The sequence below is a fragment of the Nanorana parkeri genome, unplaced genomic scaffold, assembly GCF_000935625.1.
Source record: "Nanorana parkeri isolate BGI_ZX_2015 unplaced genomic scaffold, ASM93562v1 scaffold2834, whole genome shotgun sequence".
Taxonomy (NCBI): Eukaryota; Metazoa; Chordata; class Amphibia; order Anura; family Dicroglossidae; genus Nanorana; species Nanorana parkeri.
The window spans coordinates 50,406-62,978 of record NW_017309102.1 but is presented as its reverse complement, the minus strand read 5'-3'; the positions used below and the strand labels follow the sequence as shown (position 1 = coordinate 62,978).

Here is a 12,573-nt window from a genome sequence, read left to right as displayed (position 1 = left end):
TTTGTAACCACTGACTATATATATATATATAATGTTCTTTATAAGGGACCTATTGCTGCAGGGGTGCAGGAGGAAGCACTGAGTCAGGATTTTATTGCACCTAACCCAGCTCTTCAGCACACTAACTACAAACATTCTCTAACAAACTACAAACATTCTCTAACACTTGGAGTGAGAGTTGGGGCGGTTGCCCGTATATGTCAAGCCACAAGGCCGGCCAACCTTTTCCTCGTTAGTTGTAAATTGATTTGAGCAGCTACAACGTTCTTCTTTGACCTGATCTAGATCACCTGTAACTAAAAAAAAGGAAGTTAAATAAAATAAATAAATGGGGATATGTAGAATGTGCTCTGATTTGGGGGGTGCCTTAAAGGAGAACTATGAGGTCAGGGCTTTCCCCCGTAGTTTTACTTAGGGTAACGGAAGGACACAAACTAGCGTCCTCCCGTCACCCAAGGCTCAGTATATAGGGAGCTGCAGCTCGCGGTATACCGAGACGCCGCAGCCGGAGCGGATCCCGACAATTGTGCCGGGATCCGCCCAGCTGCGTGAGTGACAGCTGGCTCCTCCTATCTAGAGGCAGAGCCAGCTGAATTCTGCTAGTCACACCATTCTCTCTCACTCTCAGTCACACATGCCATGGGGGTTTTTTCTCTATGCCCAGGACACGCCTCTCCAGGAGGTCTCAGCGAATCACATTCTTGATTGTAGAGTCCAGAAAGTCTTTGTCTTGTCCAAGCGGTCACCAAGGTTTACCATTGTCCCTGCTGGTGAGCTAGGTTTGTGCAGTTAGTGAGCTAGGTTAGTGCAGTTAGTGAGCTGCACTAACCTAGCTCACCAGCAGGGACAATGGTAAACCTTGGTGACCGCTTGGACAAGACAAAGACTTTCTGGACTCTACAATCAAGAATGTGATTCGCTGAGACCTCCTGGAGAGGCGTGTCCTGGGCATAGAGAAAAACCCCCATGGCATGTGTGAACACAGGAAGAAGGTTCCATCATATGCCCCTGCCCCCCATCCCAGCGTATATGCTTCCTTACTGACACAGATGTGGGCAGTAAATACCAGCAGGGGGTCGGGCTTGCCCCAGGACATGACAGTCCTGGCAGATCTTCATTCATCAGTGTTGCTGTTTACATTTTCAGGAATATGCCATTTCTGGTGCTGCCACCTTCAATCAGGGGCGTAACTAGAAGTCACAGGGCCCAGTAGAAACATTTTTGTATGGAGCCCTGACTTCTAGTTATGCCCCTTGCAGAGCCCACTTGAGATCCCACCTGAGGGTGACCCTGCAAAGCCCACCATAGACTCTCTATGGTGGGCTCTGCAGGGTCACCCTCAGGTAGGCTGGTCGCACTCCTTACCTGTCCGCCTCCTCTTCCTCCACGGTCGCTGATGGGGCCCGCCTCCTTCTCCGTCACGGGGCCCTGCCTCCTCTGCAGCTGCCGACCATGGGCCCCAGCCTCCTCCTCCACTGCCGGGTCCAGCCTGCTCTACCGCCGCTGCTGGCTCTCACTGACTCCGAGAACCGGTCAGTGATCTGAACAGCGGCGCATTCTTCTCACATCCGCCAGCGAAAGCCACCAGCAGAAGATGCCATAGCGACCCAGGCGGCCCGCACGGCATCTGGCCCGGGCCCCCCTGCGCCCTGGGCCCCATAGCGGCCTCCTGGGTCGCTATGGCGACTGTTACGCCACTGCTTCCAATGATATCGGCTACTCCAACAAGTTTAGAAGATCACAATTGTCTACAATATCTTTGGGTTGGGTTGCATGTCGTAGTATTAACAGAACCAGCACTGCAGACAACATATTCCATAATATGAGGGATAGGTACATTGTTTTGGTGTATGTCTCAGGGACTCTATTGGTGAAATGTCTGGGTCTGCATACCTACCCGCGTTCCCCATTGTGTGGGGTTCCCACTCTTCGCTACTTTATATTTTGGTTTATAGTATGGAGAGTGCAATAAAAGGAGCCTTGAACACACAAATGTGGGCAGGAGCACCCAACACCTCTAGCTGGAGAGGAACAGGGTCAGGAATGATTGCAGGAGGATCTCACTGTTGTAGATGAAGCCAAGGTGGTTCAGTTCCCCATGCTCCACTACGATCAATACATACTATCTATATACTACAACCACTAATAGTATCAATAAACTCTTCTCCTGTCAGACTTTTATGGAAGACGTGAACCAAGCCTCCAGAGAGGTCCTCCTCAGACTTCCAAATGTCCCAGATCTCCAGGCAAGTTGTTTCCTTATGTTGTTGGTGCTGTACATAATCATATGGCCAGGAAACCTTCTACTGATCATTGTGAGGACCAACCCAAAGCTACAGACCCCCCACATACTCCATGATTGGCATTGGTTTCTTGTCCACCGTCCTTCCCAAAATTCTCAGCAACCCTCAGGTCATGGACCTTCTGTGAGATACCACCATCCCTTCCAATGCCCAGCAGATACTTCACTTAAAGGAGAACTATGAGGGGGGGGGAGGGGCTTTTCACTCACCTCATAGTTCTAGCCGACCTGTGACAATGAGACTGTCACAGGTCGGCTCAGTGAGCGAACACATACCGGCGTTCGCTCCCCTCTCGATCCTGTCTCGGCTCTCTGCTGTGACAGGGGAGGGGCTGGATTCCCCCCGCTCTGATCCGCCAGCGCTGACTGGCGGAACGGACGGGGGGAGGGGGTGGGTACAGCTGGCTCCTCCTCTAGATAGACAGAGCCAGCTGTCACTCACGCAGCTGGGCGCATCCCGGCACAATTGTCGGGATCCGCTCCGGCTGCGGCGTCTCAGTATATCGCGAGCTGTAGCTCCCTATATACTGAGCTTAGGGTGACCCTGGGGAGAACTATGGGGAAAAGCCTTAACCCCATAGTTCTCCTTTAATGAGGTAGTCGTGTACATCTCAGCGCGGGTTCATCATTATGTTTTTCTGGTTGATCTCATATCTTCACCTCCTTTCTGATATCCGGAAGATCCGTCCCACCCAAGGAAGGCATAAAGCTTTCTCCACATGTGGTTACCGCGTGACTGTGGTGGATCTCTACTATGGGAGCCTCCTGTTTATGTATCTGAGACCCCCGCTCTATCTACTGTCACAAAACAGAGAAAACTGTGCCCGTTCCTTATACAGCACGGACCCCCGATGCTCAATAAGGAGTAGAGAAGAAAAAACAAATCAGTTACAAGAACACAAACAACCGAAATTCTCCAGAACTAAGAGGTCTATTCAGATATAGGAGAATATATATATATATACACCTACATACATAGGTGCGGGTGTGGCAGTGCTGGTGGAGGGAGGGAGCGGTGCCGCCTTCCCCGGCCCAGTAATAATATTAATTGTCCCACCCCTACCGGATCTGCCACTGGCCCTGCGGCCAGCGCCCGGGGCTCATGCCCCCTCTAGCTTCAGCACTGCCCAAACCACCCCTGTGCCTCCCCTTCCCCCACACTGAGCCACTATTACCTGGCTTCTCCCCACTTTGTCCCGCAGCCTGCTCAGTCCGGGTACTGACGAGATGCCCCGCCCCCTGCAGAGCGCGCGCCGTACTGAGAGCTGCGCATTGCTTGTGACAGCCGCTGCTCGAGTGAGTGAGAGGCAGCCCCCGGAGCCTCCGTGCCGCTTCAATGACGGCCCAGCCCTGCACGGCATCAGAGGAGCCCAGGGACCACCCAAATTTTCCCGCGGACCACCAGTGGAAGAGGAACAGAAGGTGTTCAGGAGTCAGGAGGACTCCTCCCAGAAGGGGAGCCAGGTGGCTGTATGTGCTGGAGGCACAGGGAAGGCAGCCGAGGAGGCTGAGAGAGCCAGTGACACATGGAGTATGTGTGACAACCTGGAGTCGGTGAGACTATGTTCGGTTTGCTGGAATACAACCGGATTGCGTGTTAATTGTTGAAGTTATGTTTCTGCTCTGGAGGCAATAAAAGACTGTTCTGTTTTATGCTAAAGTGGCTTCGAGACTGGTATGTGAGCGTTCACCATTAGTGCCGCATTCCCCAACGTCACAAGAGTTACAAGTAGGGATGCGCCGATATATCGGCCGCCGAAACATACCGGCCGAAAATGGCACTTTTGGCTAAATGCAGAAAGTGCCATTTTCCTGCCGATACATCAGCGCACCCCCCATTTCTTCTCTCCCCAATGGGCGCTGCTCTGTGTTCCAGCAAGGAGGAGAAAAAGTGACAGCCGGTCGAGCGCTGCGGGAGGAGAGCGCTGTGAGCGGCCGGCATCTCTCCTCCCACACCGCTCAGCCGCCTATCACAGTCTAGCAGAGCGGTGTGGGGGCGGAGACGGCCCGCGCTGTCACAGGAGGCTGAGCTCCCCTCCCACACCGCTCAGCCGCCTATCACAGTCTGGCAGAGCGGTGTGGGGGCGGAGACAGCCCGCGCTGTCACAGGAGGCTGAGCTCCCCTCCCACACCGCTCAGCCGCCTATCACAGTCTGGCAGAGCGGTGTGGGGGCGGAGACAGCCCGGGGTGTCACAGGCGGCTTCTATCACAGTCTGGCAGAGCGGTGTGGGGGCGGAGACAGCCCGGGCTGTCACAGGAGGCTGAGCTCTCCTCCCACACCGCTCAGCCGCCTATCACAGTCTGGCAGAGCGGTGTGGGGGCGGAGACAGCCCGGGCTGTCACAGGAGGCTGAGCTCTCCTCCCACACCGCTCAGCCGCCTATCACAGTCTGGCAGAGCGGTGTGGGGGCGGAGACAGCCCGGGCTGTCACAGGAGGCTGAGCTCTCCTCCCACACCGCTCAGCCGCCTATCACAGTCTGGCAGAGCGGTGTGGGGGCGGAGACAGCCCGGGCTGTCACAGGAGGCTGAGCTCTCCTCCCACACCGCTCAGCCGCCTATCACAGTCTGGCAGAGCGGTGTGGGGGCGGAGACAGCCCGGGCTGTCACAGGAGGCTGAGCTCTCCTCCCACACCGCTCAGCCGCCTATCACAGTCTGGCAGAGCGGTGTGGGGGCGGAGACAGCCCGGGCTGTCACAGGAGGCTGAGCTCTCCTCCCACACCGCTCAGCCGCCTATCACAGTCTGGCAGAGCGGTGTGGGGGCGGAGACAGCCCGGGCTGTCACAGGAGGCTGAGCTCTCCTCCCACACCGCTCAGCCGCCTATCACAGTCTGGCAGAGCGGTGTGGGGGCGGAGACAGCCCGGGCTGTCACAGGAGGCTGAGCTCTCCTCCCACACCGCTCAGCCGCCTATCACAGTCTGGCAGAGCGGTGTGGGGGCGGAGACAGCCCGGGCTGTCACAGGAGGCTGAGCTCTCCTCCCACACCGCTCAGCCGCCTATCACAGTCTGGCAGAGCGGTGTGGGGGCGGAGACAGCCCGGGCTGTCACAGGAGGCTGAGCTCTCCTCCCACACCGCTCAGCCGCCTATCACAGTCTGGCAGAGCGGTGTGGGGGCGGAGACAGCCCGGGCTGTCACAGGAGGCTGAGCTCTCCTCCCACACCGCTCAGCCGCCTATCACAGTCTGGCAGAGCGGTGTGGGGGCGGAGACAGCCCGGGCTGTCACAGGAGGCTGAGCTCTCCTCCCACACCGCTCAGCCGCCTATCACAGTCTGGCAGAGCGGTGTGGGGGCGGAGACAGCCCGGGCTGTCACAGGAGGCTGAGCTCTCCTCCCACACCGCTCAGCCGCCTATCACAGTCTGGCAGAGCGGTGTGGGGGCGGAGACAGCCCGGGCTGTCACAGGAGGCTGAGCTCTCCTCCCACACCGCTCAGCCGCCTATCACAGTCTGGCAGAGCGGTGTGGGGGCGGAGACAGGCCAGCGCTGTCACAGCAGGCTGAGCTCTCCTCCCACACCGCTCAGCCTGCTGTGACCTGCTCCCTATATACTGAGCTTAGGGTGATGGGAGGACGCTAGTTTGTGTCCTCCCGTTACCCTGAGGAGGACTATGAGGAAAAGCCCGGACCTCGTACTTCTCCTTTAATCCTGATACCGCTCCCTCATCCCGCCATGAACAATCTGTTCGCACGGCGAAATTATCTGCAGGAAAGACGTTTTTTTTTTCTAATTTTGTATATTTTTTTTCACATTATACAAAAATTGTCAAATGAATGTAAACAGATTTTTTTAAACTGATTTTCACCCAAATAATTTTATACATTTTACTAACAGTAAAAACAAATTGGTGACCTGATGGCTAACCCTCAGATTGTGTAACATAAACCAATACTGTAATGTGCGCCTCACTGTAATCCATGGTGGTCTCCCTTCTCTTTGCTGCTCTTCCTTTTAAATCCTCATGTCTTCTCATGCTGGGGGAGAACTTCCCTTTGCAGCTGGGGGCCTCTTGCTGTAGTGCCGGCTCAGGATGTGAACCTACACACAGACACCGTGTATCCATTCCAGAGACAAGGCCGTCTGCTGATGTCATTTCAATAGCAATTTTTTATTTATTTCAATTTTAATTTTTCATGAAAGTAAACGTGTGGAGATCCTGAGAAGAAGGTCATCGTGCAGACACTTTGGGGGTCTTTCAAAGGCCAATAGACTGTTCACTTTGTAAGGGAAGTTTCCCCTGATGAGGTGACGTTCCACTGACTTCCATCATCCAATCATAAACAAGCAAATATAATCGTTTCTCCATTTTCCGTCCACATTATTGGCTGTTCCTGGCAAGGTTCATTTACTAAATGGAAACTGTAAATTCCCTTACAAAGTGAACAGTCTATTGGCCTTTAGTGAATGACCCCCCCCTCCCCCCCCCCCACGGTCTGCACAATGACCCAGGAATGTCTCAGGACGTCCACATGTTTCTTTTCATGAAAATGTAAAACTGAAATTAATAAAAAATTGCTATGGAAATTATATTATTGTTATTATCATTATCATCATTATTAGACATGCGCACTGCCAAAAAAATTGTTGGACCAGCGCTGACTCGCCGCTGCTCTCCCGCACCAAAGGTAAGTGAAGAAAAAAAAAACATGCTGATAGGGAGCAGGCCCAGCGCTACAGGGGGTCGGGGAGGGGGTTGGCAGGGGCAAAAAAATGCAACTTTGCCTGTCTAGGTCCTAGCACCGGCCCTGGCTCTGAGGGGTTAGACATTAAATATCCAAATGACTATATCAGACCTTGCCGTGTCATCGCTGACATTGGGGAGCAGGAGCAGCATTTAGAGTTGACTCCGCAGAGCAATCTCACTCAGTAATACCACCTGATCATCTCTATTGGCAATATATCTATGCTTGAGTTCTGGGGTCTCCACGCCTGTGGCAGGGGGGTTCTCACCCTCTCAGTGAAAGTGATATTATATTAGGAAGAATGAGGAAAGCTTGAACACGCAGACATTGGTAGGGACACTCAAAGCTCGCAGGTGGACAGGAATAGGGTCAGGAAGATCTTACTGTTGAAGAATCCCAGACATAAGAAGTCAGGGGTTGACTCGCGCCACCAAGCCACACTGTTGACCAGTAGCACCTATAAGTACCACCTTAGGGGGGGAAATTAACACTTTAAAAGAAATGAAAATACAAATACATGTTATTGGAATTGTTACTCTTTTCTTCTGCCAGATATCAATAAATGTCATGGAGGAAGCCAACCAAACATCTCCAGGAAGGTTCATCCTCCTTGGTCTATCTGACGTCCCGTCTCTGCAGGCCATCTGTTTCCTTGTGTTCCTTGTGATGTACATAGTCACAGTGTCAGGAAACCTTCTACTGATCATCGTGGTGAGGATCAACCCCAAGCTACAGACCCCCATGTACTTCTTCCTGAGTCACCTCTCCATTATCGACCTTTGCTTCTCCTCCAACATCGTCCCCAAACTTCTGATAAACACTGTAGCCATGGACAGAAGTATCTCCTTGTTGGGATGTGCCATGCAAATGTTCTTCCATATGGGTTTAGGAGCTACAGAGTGTGTTCTTCTAGCCGTCATGGCCTATGACAGGTATGCTGCCATTTGTAGACCATTGCACTACAACACCGTCATGAACAAGACATTGTGTGCCGGTTTGGCAGCTGGTGCATGGAGTATGTGCTTCATGAACTCTGCAGTGCATGTTGTCCTCACCTTCCAGCTCCCCTACTGCAAGTCCCACCACGTCAACCACTTCTTCTGTGAGCTACCACCTTTCCTTCGAATGTCCTGCCGAGGCACTTTGCGCAATGAGATAGCCATGTACATCTCGACAGGGATCATCGCTATGTGTTCTTTCTGCTTGACCCTGACCTCATACGTCCACATCATCTCCACCATCCTGAAGATCCGTTCCTCACAAGGAAGACACAAAGCATTCTCCACATGTGCTTCCCACCTGACCGTGGTGGTTCTCTATTACGGGACCATCATGTCTATGTATCTGAGACCCCGCTCCACCTACTCTCCGGAAACAGACAAAACCGTGTCCATCCTCTATACCACTGTGACACCGATGCTGAACCCCGTCATCTACAGTATGAGGAACAAGGACGTCAAAGACACAGTCAGAGGAACGCACTTAAGAAATAAAATTCTCTAAAATAAAATGTTGAATAAAGAAAACGAATGTTGTCATGTTCAGTATAAATATGGCTGCAGGGAAGTATAGAAGGAAGAGGACAACTAACCGCTGTCAGGGCCGGATCTACTTTCTCTGCTCCCCCAAGGCCAGGTTCTTCGACAAGCCCCCCTAACCTGCCAACCCCCCCCACCACTCCACCACCACTCCACCACCACCACCACCATGGAGAATGGCAGACTTGCAGGCTGCATACAAGTGATCACGTGACATCGCCAGGCTCACTTGTACAGAACAAGCGGCGGCTTCCCCGCTCTACATTGAGCTCTAATTGCCCAAAGCCGGGCTACATGTAGAAAACAAATACCCGCCCGGCGCCCGGAACTGCATGTCCTGGGCATCAGAAGATAGGAATTCCACACCCCTGCTGGCCCTCTATCTCTGCTGACCCAGGGCCGGCCTAAATGTAGAAAACAATGACCCGCCCTGCACCTGCAACTACATGTCCCGGGCATCGGGAGATAGGAATTCTACAACCCTGCTGCCCCTCTACTCCCTGATGCCCCTCTACTCCCTGATGCCCCTCTACTCCCTGCTGCCCCTCTACTCCCTGCTGCCCATCTACTCCCTGCTGCCCCAAGGCTTGGTTGGCCTTCGTGGGAAATCCGGCCCTGACCGCTGTCGGCATAGATGATCCCTCGGCTTTGTTACCTACAATGTCAGTGCAGCATTTAGACATCACGCTGCCCCAGGCACACATAGCCACCCATGTATACGTTTCATGGGATTGTTCCAGCAAACAGCTACTGTCAGATTGAGCTATTGGAGGAGGTGTGCAGCCCGTGTTACGCTCTACATTCCACCATACTAGAAGACGGCTGGGTGCTTTCAGGCTTCCAAAACTTGAAATCAAATCCGTTGCCTAAAAAAGTTCTATGGAAGCAAAGACATAGAGTACCTGCAAAGGAGAAATCATATACCCATCCTCCGAAATACTCTTCAGAAAGAGACACTTCTGGGAGTGATGACTTCCTGGTTCCCTATAGCACTCTGTGGTTTCCTCCTGCGGACGTCACAGGATTATTCACCAAAAGGGAGAAGAGTTTGGGGAAGGCCGGAGAAGGGAAGAATCTCAGACAACATCGCTGAACCCGGAAGTGAGCTGAACTGGAGAACGTTTCCAAATCAGCGATGTTGTCCTAGATTGTCCCCTTCTCCGGCCTTCTCCAAACTCTTCACCCTTTCAGTGAATGGCCTCGTCAGTGCTGCGGCTCTGTCCGGGAGTGACATAAAGGTCGGCAGGAGGAAACACCAAGCCCTGTAGGAGACCAGAACATTAACGCTACCAGAAGTCTTGTGTTCTGAGGAGGACCTCCGGGATGATTCCTCTTGATCACAACGGCATTCAGCAGTGTTGGCAGCGGGAGAGGTAAGTATATGCTTTAACCCTTCAAAGTATGTCTGTCTACCTTGTGATTCCTCTGAACATCCCCCACACCCAGGGCCGGTGCTGCCACTAGGCAAACTAGGCAGCCGCCTGGGGCGCACTACTGCCTAGGGCGCGTCCTTGATCACTCACCCCCCCCCATATCACCCCCAGTCTATTTCGAATTGCAAAAGCCAATAGCAGGCTGGCTATTGCACCCGTCCACTGAGCAGAACTGTGGGGCAACTCTCTCTCTCCGGTCCGCTCCTCTTCTCAGTGGGAGGCTTTTCAATAGCCAGTCTGCTAAATTAAATTACATCCACCTGTTGCCTGCGGAAGCTATCCGGCAGGAGAATGGGGCCACCCACGGGAGGGGATGTGGTATTGGGGGTTATGACGCATGGGGGGGGGGCTGAGGGGTGCAGTAGCTGGTCTTGACTAGGGCGCAAAATAGTCTAGCACCGGCCCTGCCCACACCTTCATCACCAACAATAGCCTCAGAGACGGAGAGGGAAACATAGGCCCGGTGCCACCCATGGAGGTGACTGTCAATGAAAGGGCCACGTCAATATGGAGTCTCTGACCTCTGTCACTTCAATGAGACCTGACCTGCGATCCCCAGTCACAGGCAGAGTACGGGGGAGACAGTTCCATGAGTTACATGTGACTCTGTAAAATATGAGCAGACCACCATAATGGGTATCTTCATGAGGCGGTGACCCTCGTCCCGAAACACTGATCACTCCTCTGAGCGTTCGCTGCTCATCTACAGAAATGGAATACATACAAAATGGCTTCACTAAGACCCCCCACCTCAGCTTCAAGCTTGTTGGACAACCTCCACCCATCTATGCGCAACTAAGCTGCCAAGAGGGATATCACGCATGGAGGTTGGTGGTCAGAGAACCCACGCCAATGGTCTATCATGTGCACATCCTCTTCTGAATGGCAGATACTGTGTGTTCCTCTGAAGCGGCCTCTATCATATGGGTTCTGTGGAGTCCTCGGGGTCTTCTGGAGGTGCTAAGGGATCCTTGACCAGTGGTGGATCGACCTCCCAGTTCACTGACCATTCATGTAAAGGGACTTTGACTACCAATGCAAGGGGACGCTACACTGACCATCAATATAGGGGGGCTCTATACTTAGATCTATAATGGTGACGGTTGGGGACACTTAGATCTATACTGGTCCCGGTTGGAGACGCTTAGGTCTATACTGGTGACTGTTGGGGACACTTAGATCTATACTGGTGACGGTTGGGGACACCTAGATCTATACTGGTGACGGTTGGGGACACTTAGATCTATACTGGTCACTGCTGGAGACACTTAGATCTATACTGGTGACGGTTGGGGACACTTGGATCTATACTGGTGACTGTTGGGGACACTTGGATCTATACTGGTGACTGTTGGGGACACTTAGATCTATACTGGTGACGGTTGGGGACACTTAGATCTATACTGGTGACTGTTGGGGACACTTAGATCTATACTGGTGACGGTTGGGGACACTTAGATCTATACTGGTGACGGTTGGGGACACTTAGATCTATACTGGTCACTGCTAGAGACACTTAGATCTATACTGGTGATGGTTGGGGACACTTGGATCTATACTGGTGACTGTTGGGGACAATTGGATCTATACTGGTGACGGTTGGGGACACTTAGATCTATACTGGTCACTGCTGGGGACACTTAGATCAATACTGGTCACTGCTGGGGACACTTAGATCTATACTGGTCACTGCTGGGGACAATTAGATCTATACTGGTGACGCTTGGAGACGCTTAGGTCTATACTGGTGACGGTTGGGGACACTTAGATCTATACTGGTGACGATTGGGGACACTTAGATCTATACTCGTCACTGCTGGGGACAATTAGATCTATATTGGTGACGGTTGGAGACGCTTAGGTCTATACTGGTGACGGTTGGGGACACTTAGATCTATACTGGTGACGGTTGGGGACACTTAGATCTATACTGGTGACGATTGGGGACACTTAGATCTATACTGGTCACTGCTGGGGACACTTAGATCTATACTGGTACCGGTTGGGGACACTTAGATCTATACTGGTGACAGTTGGGGACACATAGATCTATACTGATGACGGTTGGGGACACTTACATCTATACTGTTGACTGTTGGGGACACTTAGATCTATACTGGTGACTGTTGGGGACACTTAGATCTATACTGGTGACGGTTGGGGACACTTAGATCTATACTGGTGACGGTTGGGGACACTTAGATCTATACTGGTGACGGTTGGGGACACTTAGATCTATACTGGTGACTGCTGGGGACACTTAGATCTATACTGGTGACGGTTGGGGACACTTAGATCTATACTGGTGACGGTTGGGGACACTTAGATCTATACTGGTGACGGTTGGGGACACTTGGATCTATACTGGTGACTGTTGGGGACACTTGGATCTATACTGGTGACGGTTGGGGACACTTAGATCTATACTGGTGACGGTTGGGGACACTTGGATCTATACTGGTGACTGTTGGGGACACTTGGATCTATACTGGTGTCGGTTGGGGACACTTAGATCTATACTGGTCACTGTTGGGGACACTTAGCTCTATACTGGTCACTGTTGGGGACACTTAGATCTCTGCTGGTCACTGTTGGGGACACTTAGATCTATACTGGTGACGG

The 12,573-nt window shown here is 52.5% G+C and overlaps 1 protein-coding gene across 1 annotated transcript; it reads left to right on the top strand.

The window, feature by feature from the left end:
- The first annotated feature begins 7,547 nt into the window (after positions 1 to 7,547).
- On the top strand, positions 7,548 to 8,483 carry LOC108802378 (olfactory receptor 5V1-like). Its single transcript, XM_018574241.1, has one exon. The coding sequence runs from the start codon at positions 7,548 to 7,550 to the stop codon at positions 8,481 to 8,483; it is 936 nt and encodes a 311-aa protein (XP_018429743.1).
- The last annotated feature ends 4,090 nt before the right edge of the window (positions 8,484 to 12,573 follow it).

Coding starts and splice junctions, on each gene's coding strand:
- LOC108802378 (XM_018574241.1), top strand. CDS start 7,548: ATGGAGGAAGCCAACCAAACATCTCCAGGAAGGTTCATCCTCCTTGGT.